A 15,940-nucleotide genomic window follows, 5' to 3' on the forward strand; every position below is an offset into this window, starting at 1 on the left:
GCCGCCATGATGAAACAGCAGGCCTTGATAAATGCAGAAACTGCTCGTCGTACGGCAGTGTTGGAAGCCGACCTCTACATGTTGAACCAGCAGAAGGAGGCTGCAGCAGCTTCTACAGAGGCAGAAATATATGAAGCAGCAGCTGCACAGGAAGGAGGAAGTCATGATGAGTTGGCACAGGCACTGATGATGCTAACTGAAAATAGAGCTCAACGCACCAGTGAGTATGTGAAAAAACATTCATTACATCTGTATGATCTGTATGATCAACATCAATTCGCAAACCCACCACCACAGGAGGCAGCATCCAACTCTCCATCCTACATGCATGCAAACACAAGACAAGAGCAACAATTTGCAGAACTTCGCATTCAGGAGCCATCTCCAGTTCAAGGAAACACCAGTCAAACCTCAAGCCAACCCCTTCTTCACAATACTACAAATACCAGGGGGGAGCCGGTGTACATCAAGGAAGAGACATCAGACCCCCTGAGTAACCCAGGGAATCCACATACACCCTCTCCCCCCATCTCTCAGAATGCCTTTGAGGGTTATCATGCTCCTGTGGCATCACAAACATCTGACTTAGCCAGATACTTGGTCCGTAAGGAGATGGTGAGTTCCGGCCTCTCAAAATTCGACGACCGCCCAGAGAATTACTGGTCGTGGAAAACGTCCTTCAAAAATATTACAAGGGACGTTGACTTGACAGCCAGTGAAGAACTCGACCTACTTACAAAATGGCTTGGCCCAGAATCGTCTGCACAGGCAAAACGCATCAGGTCAGTTCACATACACAACCAAACAGCAGGTGTGAACATGATATGGCAGCGCCTAGAAGATTCCTATGGGAGCCCTGAAGTCATTGAGGATGCTCCTTTAAAAGGTCTGGAAGACTTTCCCCAAATCTCCAACAAAGATGCCTGTAAGCTGAGAGAGTTAGGAGATTTACTCATGGAAGTGGAGTCAGCAAAGTCAGGTGGATATTTAAATGGGCTGGCATACCTGGACACGGCACGTGGAATTAAACCCATAGTTCAAAAGCTCCCTTATAGCCTGCAGGAAAGGTGGATCACACAAGGCTACCAGTACAAGGCAAACCACCGTGTGTCATTCCCACCCTTCAGCTTCTTTGTGACCTTTGTCTGCACACAAGCAAAGATGAGAAACGACCCCAGCTTTGCATTCAGCATGAGCTATGAGAAAATGGAGAAGACTGTCCATTTGCACAACAGGGAAACCATCGCTGTAAGAAGAACAGAGGTGGAAGCCTCCACACCAACACAGCCTGACATTCCAGAACCGGATAAACAATGCCCCATTCACAACCTGCCACACCCCTTGTCAAAGTGCCGTGCTTTCAGAGACAAACACATAGATGATAGGAAGGCCTACCTGAGAGAAAACAACATCTGTTTCCGCTGCTGTGCATCATACAGTCACATCGCTAAGTATTGTAATGTTACTCTTAAATGCAGGGAGTGTGATAGTACTACTCATATCGCTGCATTACACCCAGGACCTTCCCCATGGTTAGCTGAAACTTCTGTGACTGAGCAAGTTCACAGCGGGGAGTCAGAAAGCCTGTCATCTCCTGACATCACATCCAGATGCACACAAATATGTGGTGATGCTCCCAAGCCCAGATCATGTGCTAAGGTCTGCCTTGTGAGGGTTTATCCTGCAAGCCATCCAGATAGGGCAAAGAAAGTTTATGCAGTGCTTGATGAACAAAGCAACAGGTCACTAGCAAAGTCACAGTTCTTTGAACTGTTTGGTATCCGTGGCAACCAATCTCCCTACACTCTGAGGACATGCTCCGGCACAGTAGAGGCAACTGGGAGAAAGGCAAGCAACTTCATAGTGGAATCACTTGATAGGAAAAGAAGGGTAGCCCTCCCCACTCTAATAGAGTGTAACACCATGCCAGATGATCGATCTGAGATTCCCACACCAGATATTACACAGCACTATCCTCATCTCGCTCCAGTAACCAACAAGATTCCACCTGCAGATCCCAGTGCTCCAATCCTACTCCTCCTTGGAAGGGATATTCTTAGTGTGCACAAGGTGCGAGATCAATACAACGGGCCTGACAATACACCATATGCCCAGCGCCTAGACTTGGGCTGGGTAATCGTGGGAGAGATTTGTTTCGACAGAGCCCACTGACATTAACGTATACAAGACCAGTGTGCTTCCCAGTGACCGTGATCCAATCCTCGCTCCATGCACTAACAGTGTTCCCGTTAAAGAGCAACTCAGTGCACCATCCCAGCAGTATGTGCCTGTCTCCAGTCATACAGAGAGCTTAAGAATCTCCAGCACTGATTCAGACAGCCTGGAAGTCACCCTACAGCAAACACTCCCAAAACACTTTAACACGCCTTCAGGACATTTCACTCAGCCACACCTTATCCAGACCACATTTCTGCCTACCCTCCTGAAGACCCATCACTCGTCCGTTGGCCCCATGGTCCTGAATGCCAACGTACAACAAGACCATCCACAACCAAACACAGCTCCTCTCCAACCCAAGCCTACACAAGTTTCATCATCTCACCAGCGACGCCATCCACACTCCAGCTATCTAATGGTCCAGTCACTGGGTCAGCAATGGATTCCATCTACTCCATCCGGCCCTCCAGGCCATCGCCATCAGAACAGCCGATCCCCTCACATCTCACAGACACATGTTATAGACAGAGCAGGAACGTCCTCCCTCGCAGATCAAGCACACGTTTGGCCTACAGTCTCTGCAACTTCAAATGGATAGAATAACTAATAGTGGTATAATATTAATTATACCAAGCGGGGAGTGTTCTGTCTCCAAAATAGGAGAAAAAGATAAAGGGACAAATTATGTGTTATGTTTGAATCATTCTGGTGTTTGCTGCAATAATCCATTGACAAGCATTATTGAGTACATATTGACGCTCTTACTGCAGTACCAAATCCTGGCAATAGATGGCAGTATCGTCTGTCACTATACCTCACAGACACTACTAGAGAGTTGCGTTCTCTTCCTGTCTGTCCGCCATTATTTCTGAGTCATGTTGAATGCAAGCAGTGTGTACAAGGTCCCAGCGTTGTTTTCTGCGTCCCAACCTTGGAGCAGATTTATTCGTGAGTGTGATACACAGTGCAAATGTGGATATTTTCAGAGTGTTAAATATTAGTTATATTAGTTTCACTGAAGAGAATTCTTGTTATGTTGCCATATCTCAGTTACTCTTTATTTTATCATTGCTGCTGGTAATGATAACTTATGGTGGATGTCCTTTCTGGACTCTTGAAAATTAATGTAGAACAGTATTGGACCTGTATTTACAGTATTTACATTATTCCCACTTCACACTATATTTTATTATGGTAAAATTATCCTGCCTTACGCTGTTCAGTGATATATGTATATTTTCTGTTTATGTGTTACAGTTTTACAATGTTATGAAGAACCTCGTCCCAGTAAAGCCATACTTTGAGGAAAACGGTTGACTGGACCTTCATTTTGTTATCTGTCTGTCTAAGCCTTGCTAGGACGCGATTGCTAGGGCAGAACACATATCGTACGGCATACTATAGCGCGCCGTTTTTCATCATTTTTGAGGATTTGAAAAAAATGACGAAATGACAAAAACGATGGGTTATAGCCCATGTTTTTTGAAATTTTGGAAAAAAAAGTTAGCCTCGTTTCTCATCATTTTGGACCGTGGGCTATAGCCCATATCGTACGGCATACTATAGCGCGCCGTTTTTCATCATTTTTGAGGATTTGAAAATAATGACGAAATGACAAAAACGATGGGTTATAGCCCATGTTTTTTGAAATTTTGAAAAAAAAAGTTAGCCTCGTTTCTCATCATTTTGGACCGTGGGCTATAGCCCATATCGTACGGCATACTATAGCGCGCCGTTTTTCATCATTTTTGAAGATTTGAAAAAAATGACGAAATGACAAAAACGATGGGTTATAGCCCATGTTTTTTGAAATTTTGAAAAAAAAAGTTTGCCTCGTTTCTCATCATTTTGGACCGTGGGCTATAGCCCATATCGTACGGCATACTATAGCGCGCCGTTTTTCATCATTTTTGAGGATTTGAAAAAAATGACGAAATGACAAAAACGATGGGTTATAGCCCATGTTTTTTGAAATTTTGGAAAAAAAGGTTAGCCTCGTTTCTCATCATTTTGGACCGTGGGCTATAGCCCATATCGTACGGCATACTATAGCGCGCCGTTTTTCATCATTTTTGAGGATTTGAAAAAAATGACGAAATGACAAAAACGATGGGTTATAGCCCATGTTTTTTGAAATGTTGAAAAAAAAAGTTAGCCTCGTTTCTCATCATTTTGGACCGTGGGCTATAGCCCATATCGTACGGCATACTATAGCGCGCCGTTTTTCATCATTTTTGAAGATTTGAAAAAAATGACGAAATGACAAAAACGATGGGTTATAGCCCATGTTTTTTGAAATTTTGAAAAAAAAAGTTAGCCTTGTTTCTCATCATTTTGGACCGTGGGCTATAGCCCATATCGTACGGCATACTATAGCGCGCCGTTTTTCATCATTTTTGAGGATTTGAAAAAAATGACGAAATGACAAAAACGATGGGTTATAGCCCATGTTTTTTGAAATGTTGAAAAAAAAAGTTAGCCTCGTTTCTCATCATTTTGGACCGTGGGCTATAGCCCATATCGTACGGCATACTATAGCGCGCCGTTTTTCATCATTTTTGAAGATTTGAAAAAAATGACGAAATGACAAAAACGATGGGTTATAGCCCATGTTTTTTGAAATTTTGAAAAAAAAAGTTAGCCTTGTTTCTCATCATTTTGGACCGTGGGCTATAGCCCATATCGTACGGCATACTATAGCGCGCCGTTTTTCATCATTTTTGAGGATTTGAAAAAAATGACGAAATGACAAAAACGATGGGTTATAGCCCATGTTTTTTGAAATTTTGAAAAAAAAAGTTAGCCTCGTTTCTCATCATTTTGGACCGTGGGCTATAGCCCATATCGTACGGCATACTATAGCGCGCCGTTTTTCATCATTTTTGAGGATTTGAAAAAAATGACGAAATGACAAAAACGATGGGTTATAGCCCATGTTTTTTGAAATTTTGAAAAAAAAAGTTAGCCTCGTTTCTCATCATTTTGGACCGTGGGCTATAGCCCATATCGTACGGCATACTATAGCGAGCCGTTTTTCATCATTTTTGAGGATTTGAAAAAAATGACGAAATGACAAAAACGATGGGTTATAGCCCATGTTTTTTGAAATTTTGAAAAAAAAAGTTAGCCTCGTTTCTCATCATTTTGGACCGTGGGCTATAGCCCATATCGTACGGCATACTATAGCGCGCCGTTTTTCATCATTTTTGAGGATTTGAAAAAAATTACGAAATGACAAAAACGATGGGTTATAGCCCATGTTTTTTGAAATTTTGAAAAAAAAAGTTAGCCTCGTTTCTCATCATTTTGGACCGTGGGCTATAGCCCATATCGTACGGCATACTATAGCGAGCCGTTTTTCATCATTTTTGAGGATTTGAAAAAAATGACGAAATGACAAAAACGATGGGTTATAGCCCATGTTTTTTGAAATTTTGGAAAAAAAAGTTAGCCTCGTTTCTCATCATTTTGGACCGTGGGCTATAGCCCATATCGTACGGCATACTATAGCGCGCCGTTTTTCATCATTTTTGAGGATTTGAAAAAAATGACGAAATGACAAAAACGATGGGTTATAGCCCATGTTTTTTGAAATTTTGAAAAAAAAAGTTAGCCTCGTTTCTCATCATTTTGGACCGTGGGCTATAGCCCATATCGTACGGCATACTACAGCGCGCCGTTTTTCATCATTTTTGAGGATTTGAAAAAAATGACGTAATGACAAAAACGATGGGTTATAGCCCATTTTTTTTTGAAATTTTGAAAAAAAAAGTTAGCCTCGTTTCTTATCATTTTGGACCGTGGGCTATAGCCCATATCGTACGGCATACTATAGCGCGCCGTTTTTCATCATTTTTGAGGATTTGAAAAAAATGACGAAATGACAAAAACGATGGGTTATAGCCCATGTTTTTTGAAATTTTGAAAAAAAAAGTTAGCCTCGTTTCTCATCATTTTGGACCGTGGGCTATAGCCCATATCGTACGGCATACTATAGCGCGCCGTTTTTCATCATTTTTGAGGATTTGAAAATAATGACGAAATGACAAAAACGATGGGTTATAGCCCATGTTTTTTGAAATTTTGAAAAAAAAAGTTAGCCTCGTTTCTCATCATTTTGGACCGTGGGCTATAGCCCATATCGTACGGCATACTACAGCGCGCCGTTTTTCATCATTTTTGAGGATTTGAAAAAAATGACGTAATGACAAAAACGATGGGTTATAGCCCATTTTTTTTTGAAATTTTGAAAAAAAAAGTTAGCCTCGTTTCTTATCATTTTGGACCGTGGGCTATAGCCCATATCGTACGGCATACTATAGCGCGCCGTTTTTCATCATTTTTGAGGATTTGAAAAAAATGACGAAATGACAAAAACGATGGGTTATAGCCCATGTTTTTTTAAATTTTGAAAAAAAAAGTTAGCCTCGTTTCTCATCATTTTGGACCGTGGGCTATAGCCCATATCGTACGGCATACTATAGCGCGCCGTTTTTCATCATTTTTGAGGATTTGAAAAAAATGACGAAATGACAAAAACGATGGGTTATAGCCCATGTTTTTTGAAATTTTGGAAAAAAAAGTTAGCCTCGTTTCTCATCATTTTGGACCGTGGGCTATAGCCCATATCGTACGGCATACTATAGCGCGCCGTTTTTCATCATTTTTGAGGATTTGAAAAAAATGACGAAATGACAAAAACGATGGGTTATAGCCCATGTTTTTTGAAATTTTGAAAAAAAAAGTTTGCCTCGTTTCTCATCATTTTGGACCGTGGGCTATAGCCCATATCGTACGGCATACTATAGCGCGCCGTTTTTCATCATTTTTGAGGATTTGAAAAAAATGACGAAATGACAAAAACGATGGGTTATAGCCCATGTTTTTTGAAATTTTGAAAAAAAAAGTTTGCCTCGTTTCTCATCATTTTGGACCGTGGGCTATAGCCCATATCGTACGGCATACTATAGCGCGCCGTTTTTCATCATTTTTGAGGATTTGAAAAAAATGACGAAATGACAAAAACGATGGGTTATAGCCCATGTTTTTTGAAATTTTGAAAAAAAAAGTTAGCCTCGTTTCTCATCATTTTGGACCGTGGGCTATAGCCCATATCGTACGGCATACTATAGCGCGCCGTTTTTCATCATTTTTGAGGATTTGAAAAAAATGACGAAATGACAAAAACGATGGGTTATAGCCCATGTTTTTTGAAATTTTGAAAAAAAAAAGTTTGCCTCGTTTCTCATCATTTTGGACCGTGGGCTATAGCCCATATCGTACGGCATACTATAGCGCGCCGTTTTTCATCATTTTTGAGGATTTGAAAAAAATGACGAAATGACAAAAACGATGGGTTATAGCCCATGTTTTTTGAAATTTTGAAAAAAAAAGTTTGCCTCGTTTCTCATCATTTTGGACCGTGGGCTATAGCCCATATCGTACGGCATACTATAGCGCGCCGTTTTTCATCATATTTGAGGATTTGAAAAAAATGACGAAATGACAAAAACGATGGGTTATAGCCCATGTTTTTTGAAATTTTGAAAAAAAAAGTTAGCCTCGTTTCTCATCATTTTGGACCGTGGGCTATAGCCCATATCGTACGGCATACTATAGCGCGCCGTTTTTCATCATTTTTGAGGATTTGAAAAAAATGACGTAATGACAAAAACGATGGGTTATAGCCCATGTTTTTTGAAATTTTGAAAAAAAAACTTATCCTCGTTTCTCATCATTTTGGACCGTGGGCTATAGCCCATATCGTACGGCATACTATAGCGCGCCGTTTTTCATCATTTTTGAGGATTTGAAAAAAATGACGAAATGACAAAAACGATGGGTTATAGCCCATGTTTTTTGAAATTTTGAAAAAAAAAGTTAGCCTCGTTTCTCATCATTTTGGACCGTGGGCTATAGCCCATATCGTACGGCATACTATAGCGCGCCGTTTTTCATCATTTTTGAGGATTTGAAAAAAATGACGAAATGACAAAAACGATGGGTTATAGCCCATGTTTTTTGAAATTTTGAAAAAAAAAGTTTGCCTCGTTTCTCATCATTTTGGACCGTGGGCTATAGCCCATATCGTACGGCATACTATAGCGCGCCGTTTTTCATCATATTTGAGGATTTGAAAAAAATGACGAAATGACAAAAACGATGGGTTATAGCCCATGTTTTTTGAAATTTTGAAAAAAAAAGTTAGCCTCGTTTCTCATCATTTTGGACCGTGGGCTATAGCCCATATCGTACGGCATACTATAGCGCGCCGTTTTTCATCATTTTTGAGGATTTGAAAAAAATGACGTAATGACAAAAACGATGGGTTATAGCCCATGTTTTTTGAAATTTTGAAAAAAAAACTTATCCTCGTTTCTCATCATTTTGGACCGTGGGCTATAGCCCATATCGTACGGCATACTATAGCGCGCCGTTTTTCATCATTTTTGAGGATTTGAAAAAAATGACGAAATGACAAAAACGATGGGTTATAGCCCATGTTTTTTGAAATTTTGAAAAAAAAAGTTAGCCTCGTTTCTCATCATTTTGGACCGTGGGCTATAGCCCATATCGTACGGCATACTATAGCGCGCCGTTTTTCATCATTTTTGAGGATTTGAAAAAAATGACGAAATGACAAAAACGATGGGTTATAGCCCATGTTTTTTGAAATTTTGAAAAAAAAAGTTAGCCTCGTTTCTCATCATTTTGGACCGTGGGCTATAGCCCATATCGTACGGCATACTATAGCGCGCCGTTTTTCATCATTTTTGAGGATTTGAAAAAAATGACGAAATGACAAAAACGATGGGTTATAGCCCATGTTTTTTGAAATTTTGAAAAAAAAAGTTAGCCTCGTTTCTCATCATTTTGGACCGTGGGCTATAGCCCATATGGTACGGCATACTATAGCGCGCCGTTTTTCATCATTTTTGAGGATTTGAAAAAAATGACGAAATGACAAAAACGATGGGTTATAGCCCATGTTTTTTGAAATTTTGAAAAAAAAAGTTAGCCTCGTTTCTCATCATTTTGGACCGTGGGCTATAGCCCATATCGTACGGCATACTATAGCGCGCCGTTTTTCATCATTTTTGAGGATTTGAAAAAAATGACGAAATGAAAAAAACGATGGGTTATAGCCCATGTTTTTTGAAATTTTGAAAAAAAAAACTTATCCTCGTTTCTCATCATTTTGGACCATGGGCTATAGCCCATATCGTTCTAGTCAGGGTTCTAGTCTCCTGAAGAACATTTTCACTGTCCATCTAAATTCTAAAAGGCTGGTTAAATGAGACATGGGCTATAACCCATCGTTTTTTTCATATTTTCATTATTTTCAAATCCTCAAAAACTTTGAAAAGCGGTGCTATAGTATGCCGTACGATATGGGCTATAGCCCATGGTCCAAAATGATGAGAAATGAGGATAACTGAAATTGTCGTAGTGGTTAAGATGTTGGCTTTCCACGTGGGAGACCAGGGTTCGATTCCCGGCTGTTACACTATCATACAAAAGAAGACCTCAACAGCGCTAAGAAAGATCTGATTAATATGATGCTGTGTTATTTAAACTTTACTAACTGAAGGCTAACGAACAAAAGATCACTTCAAAATTACCAGGAGACTTTGCCTGAGAGTATCTGACTGATGGTGCAGTGGTCTAATCATCAGGGTTTCAGTACAGACATTCCATGTTCAAGGCCTGTTCCTCCTACAGCTCAATGCTGCATTAATTTGAACCTTTCAAGGCTAGAATAAAAAATAAAAACTCAAAAGCACCCGGAGACATCTGCTGAATGCCCAAAGGTGCCGTGGCGTAATGGTGTGGAGCGCTTGGCCCGATGCCTCTGCTACAGTCAGTTGGCCGGTTCAAGTCCCATGTCATGACATCAAGGTGCTGGAGGACCATCGGGAGTTCCTCCTACAGCTCAATGCTGCAGTAATTTGAACTTTTCAAGGCTAGAATAAAAAATAAAAACTCAAAAGCACCCGGAGACATCTGCTGAATGCCCAAAGGTGCCGTGGTGTAATGGTGTGGAGCGCTTGGCCCGTTGCCTCTGCTACAGTCAGTTGGCAGGTTCAAGTCCCATGTCATGACATCAAGGTGCTGGAGGACCATCGGGAGACGGTGCTCTCTCCCCCTGTTTCCTGAGATGTAACGGTTGGGGCTTATGTCTGAAAGAACCCTGTCCAGCTAATCTTTTACCATGAAAATGTCCAATTTAACATACTCTTACCACCTCTCAGTGTGCCATTTTCCAACTGGCCTGGAAGCCAGACATAAAAGAGGGACTTTCCAACCAAGTTTTGGGCCACCTCAATTTCCCAAATTAGCAATTTCCGCAATTTGCAATTTCCGCAATTTGCAATTTCCTCAATTTCCGCAATTTCCAATTTCCCAAATTTGCAATTTCCGCAATTTCCGCAATTTTCAATTTCCGCAATTTGCAATTTTCAATTTCCGCAATTTGCAATTTCCTCAATTTCCGCAATTTCCAATTTCCCAAATTTGTAATTTCCAATTTCCCAAATTTGCAATTTCCGCAATTTCCGCAATTTTCAATTTCCGCAATTTGCAGTTTTTCATTGTCAAATTCATATAGTCACAGACTATTCTGTCAGATGATGGGCCAAAATGCATTGCTATTTATTTTTAAAAGTTTGACCTAATTCTTATCTGTAAAACTTTAGGTGGACAGGGTTCTTTCAAACATAACCCCCAAATGCTACTTTTCAGGAAACAGGGGGAGAGAGCACCGTCTCCCGATGGTCCTCCAGCACCTTGATGTCATGACATGGGACTTGAACCGGCCAACTGACTGTAGCAGAGGCAACGGGCCAAGCGCTCCACACCATTACGCCACGGCACCTTTGGGCATTCAGCAGATGTCTCCGGGTGCTTTTGAGTTTTTATTTTTTATTCTAGCCTTGAAAAGTTCAAATTACTGCAGCATTGAGCTGTAGGAGGAACTCCCGATGGTCCTCCAGCACCTTGATGTCATGACATGGGACTTGAACCGGCCAACTGACTGTAGCAGAGGCAACGGGCCAAGCGCTCCACACCATTACGCCACGGCACCTTTGGGCATTCAGCAGATGTCTCCGGGTGCTTTTGAGTTTTTATTTTTTATTCTAGCCTTGAAAAGTTCAAATTACTGCAGCATTGAGCTGTAGGAGGAACTCCCGATGGTCCTCCAGCACCTTGATGTCATGACATGGGACTTGAACCGGCCAACTGACTGTAGCAGAGGCATCGGGCCAAGCGCTCCACACCATTACGCCACGGCACCTTTGGGCATTCAGCAGATGTCTCCGGGTGCTTTTGAGTTTCTATTTTTTATTCTAGCCTTGAAAAGTTCAAATTACTGCAGCATTGAGCTGTAGGAGGAACAGGCCTTGAACATGGAATGTCTGTACTGAAACCCTGATGATTAGACCACTGCACCATCAGTCAGACACTCTCAGGCAAAGTCTCCTGGTAATTTTGAAGTGATCTTTTGTTCGTTAGTCTTCAGTTAGTAAAGTTTAAATAACACAGCATCATATTAATCAGATCTTTCTTAGAGCTGTTGAGGTCTTCTTTTGTATGATAGTGTAACAGCCGGGAATCGAACCCTGGTCTCCCACGTGGAAAGCCAACATCTTAACCACTACGACAATTAGAGTTATCCTCGTTTCTCATCATTTTGGACCGTGGGCTATAGCCCATATCGTACGGCATACTATAGCGCGCCGTTTTTCATCATTTTTGACGATTTGAAAAAAATGACGAAATGACAAAAACGATGGGTTATAGCCCATGTTTTTTGAAATTTTGAAAAAAAAAGTTAGCCTCGTTTCTCATCATTTTGGACCGTGGGCTATAGCCCATATCGTACGGCATACTATAGCGCGCCGTTTTTCATCATTTTTGAAGATTTGAAAAAAATGACAAAATGACAAAAACGATGGCATAGTGTCCCGAAATCATGAAAATATTACATACTATAGTATGCCGTCTGAAACCTTGGACTATAGTACTGTATGTCGTTTTTTCATGATTTTTTTCCGAAACCAAATATGAGAAACTTTTCATAGGAAGATTTGTATTATTATGGGAGGGCCAATCAAAGATAGAGGAAGCTATTGGAAGACAAGTTTTTATTATCTTTAAATAACACAATATATTATACATGTACCTACAACATAGGCATTAGATTTGACAAAATGTAAAAGTTTCTAAACAGCTTGCAGTTATAACAACAAAGGCATATCTTTTTGCATCAAGAACAATTGGCATGAATGTAAGGTTACGAAGAACAATTATTTTCAAACAACCTCGGAGAACACAGCTCTCTCTATATGTATAAAAATAAACAGAAAACAGCATCAATTTGGTTGACAGCTGGTATCATTACAATCAAAGAATTATTTATAATATTGCACTTACATTGGCGTAAGACAAGCACCATGCTCATTCACATGGGCTGATTCTGTGTGAGTGAATCATTCTAGTGTTAAGATAGAAAATGTATAACTATATATCGTATAACTTGGGTGATTATAACGATCCGTCTAAAGATATGTTTTGAGACACATCAGCAGAAATCTTGTATCTCCATATGTCAATGTCATTTTAGTTTTTTGTCAATATCAATGCCCTACTTCGTCATACTAGAGTGTTACAAAAGTAGCAAAAATAGCTGATCTACAAGCTCACAACGCATCAACGTGTTGTGAGCTTGTAGATCTTGCATTTTTAGGAAAAAAGAATACATTAAGGTAAAAATATTGAACCGATGAAAAAGATTAACCAGAGCTTGTGAATAAATTATAACTACATTGGGTACATTTAGAACATAGGTTATTTCCCCAATTTCCCAAAAGGTTTCCACCTGACAGCTACGACATTATCCTTGAGATATCGTCTTCAAAAATGTGGAGTGGTGTAGATCTGCTACCTTTGTGTGACCAAGTAGAGCACTAATTTATGAAAAAAGTTAGAATATAGATATTAAAGGTTTCTGCCTGACAGCAACGATATGCTGTATTGTCTATTCATGATTGTTATAGAAGTCTAATGCCTCTCAAAACATATATTAAAGACCTCAAAATCACATCATTATTATGCTATTCTGATGTTGGAGTTAGCAGTAGTAGCCTACTGTTTCTGTTGCTACTACTACTATACTGGATAGTTGTGTGTCCCCTATCTTAGTTAGCCCAAACAAATCCCTCCATAAAATGGGGTCCTGGTATTAAAAGAAGTTTGATAACCCTTGATATCAGAAAACTTACACTTCATCAAAATGCTATTCTTTCATGTTTGTACCATAATCCATAAGTAAATCCCATATACATGGGACTATAGGAAGGAAGCAATTAGTCTATGGCACCTAGTGTTTATAAGAGACATTTTGAGAGGCAATACAAAAACATACAAACATGAATAATACTCGGTGCAACCGATGATACAAATAGGTTTTGGCGTATGAAATTCTATCAAAGTAAGAGTGACAAAGGACCCACATGATCATTAACCCATGAGCACCAGCTGCACATTGAAAGCACAAAATGTTGGTCAAAGAAGGGTTTAAATTTAGTGTTCAGTATACAGTAGGCCGTCTCATTGAAATGTGCATGTACAATAATGTAATCCCTATTTATGTACTTCTGTAATTACACATAAATCATCTTCATAAATAAATCATACACATACATGTAAAGCCTCTTCCCCTTTTCTGTGGGATTCAAGTGAATTGTGGTGCATTTCTAAAAAAAATAACTTTTAAAGGCAATTTGTGAGAATGGCCTAAACCCTAAGGAGCAGCTGACCATGTACTGTATGAGTGGCAGAACCTTAAAATGTTCTTTAACCCCTGTAAATATATTTTGCATATATAATCATTATCTGCTATCTAGACTGGAGCAAAAATAAAGAAAATAAAATCTGAATTGACTCAAAGACTCCTGTTTAAATGCAGCTGTGTGCGGACGAGTCTCTGTGTGTGTATAGGCTACTGGTCAGTGGAACCCAATGCGTAACGCCTTGTTCTTGACTGTGGTGAACTTACTGACGAACACCCTGGCGAAGGCTGGCTCTACCAGATAGCGGTAGGACTTGGTGACAGACGGCGGCGCTTCAGCGAGCGTTACAGGGGCCTGGAGCTGCAGAGAGGCCACAGAGGGGGACAGATACTGGGAGGCCCGAGTCACAAAGTCCACCAGCCGCTGGTACTGCTGCTCTGACAGACGCTCCCGACTGCTGTCGCCCTGAGGAGGACAGAGGGAGAAAGGACTTTAAAACACACGTTTTGATATCATGACCAAACATAATACAATATTTATCTTTATAACATATACAGTACCTAGCCTTCATCTGACTTCGGTAAGAGGACGACAGAGAGGTTAATAAACTTATAGCCCATCGTTTTTTGAAAAAAATGTTATCCTCATTTTTCATCATTTTTGAACATGGGCTATAGCCCCTACCGTACGGCATACTATAGCACGCCGTTTTTCATCATTTTTGAGGATTTGAAGAAAATTCAAAATTTCAAAAAACATGGGTTATAGCCCATCGTTTTTTGAATTTTTGAAAAAAATGTTATCCTCATTTTTCATCATTTTTGAACATGGGCTATAGCCCCTACCGTACGGCATACTATAGCACGCCGTTTTTCATCATTTTTGAGGATTTGAAGAAAATTCAAAATTTCAAAAAACATGGGTTATAGCCCATCGTTTTTTGAATTTTTGAAAAAAATGTTATCCTCATTTTTCATCATTTTTGAACATGGGCTATAGCCCCTACCGTACGGCATACTATAGCACGCCGTTTTTCATCAATTTTGAGGATTTGAAGAAAATTCAAAATTTCAAAAAACATGGGTTATAGCCCATCGTTTTTTGAATTTTTGAAAAAATGTTATCCTCATTTTTCATCATTTTTTAACATGGGCTATAGCCCCTACCGTACGGCATACTATAGCACGCCGTTTTTCATCATTTTTGAGGATTTGAAGAAAATTCAAAATTTCAAAAAACATGGGTTATAGCCCATCGTTTTTTGAATTTTTGAAAAAAATGTTATCCTCATTTTTCATCATTTTTGAACATGGGCTATAGCCCCTACCGTACGGCATACTATAGCACGCCGTTTTTCATCATTTTTGAGGATTTGAAGAAAATTCAAAATTTCAAAAAACATGGGTTATAGCCCATTGTTTTTTGAATTTTTGAAAAAAATGTTATCCTCATTTTTCATCATTTTTGAACATGGGCTATAGCCCCTACCGTACGGCATACTATAGCACGCAGTTTTTCATCATTTTTGAGGATTTGAAGAAAATTCAAAATTTCAAAAAACATGGGTTATAGCCCATCGTTTTTTGAATTTTTGAAAAAAATGTTATCCTCATTTTTCATCATTATTGAACATGGGCTATAGCCCCTACCGTACGGCATACTATAGCACGCCGTTTTTCATCATTTTTGAGGATTTGAAGAAAATTCAAAATTTCAAAAAACATGGGTTATAGCCCATTGTTTTTTGAATTTTTGAAAAAAATGTTATCCTCATTTTTCATCATTTTTGAACATGGGCTATAGCCCCTACCGTACGGCATACTATAGTACGCAGTTTTTCATCATTTTTGAGGATTTGAAGAAAATTCAAAATTTCAAAAAACATGGGTTATAGCCCATCGTTTTTTGAATTTTTGAAAAAAATGTTATCCTCATTTTTCATCATTTTTGAACATGGGCTATAGCCCCTA

At 39.7% G+C, this 15,940-nt stretch overlaps 1 protein-coding gene across 2 annotated transcripts in view; it reads right to left on the reverse strand.

Moving 5' to 3' along the window:
- Positions 1 to 12,322: 12,322 nt before the first annotated feature.
- The window catches only part of vps13b (vacuolar protein sorting 13 homolog B), a 445,793-nt gene continuing 442,175 nt past the window's right edge, over positions 12,323 to 15,940 (reverse strand). For both annotated transcript variants that reach the window (XM_080768430.1, XM_080768431.1), the window contains exon 68: positions 12,323 to 14,435. In XM_080768430.1, the coding sequence (XP_080624556.1) occupies positions 14,187 to 14,435 (249 nt within the window). In that variant the 3' untranslated portion in view covers positions 12,323 to 14,186. The remainder of the gene's footprint in view (positions 14,436 to 15,940) is intronic.

Source organism: Protomyctophum bolini (genome assembly GCF_963924005.1).
Source record: "Protomyctophum bolini genome assembly, chromosome: 7".
Taxonomy (NCBI): Eukaryota; Metazoa; Chordata; class Actinopteri; order Myctophiformes; family Myctophidae; genus Protomyctophum; species Protomyctophum bolini.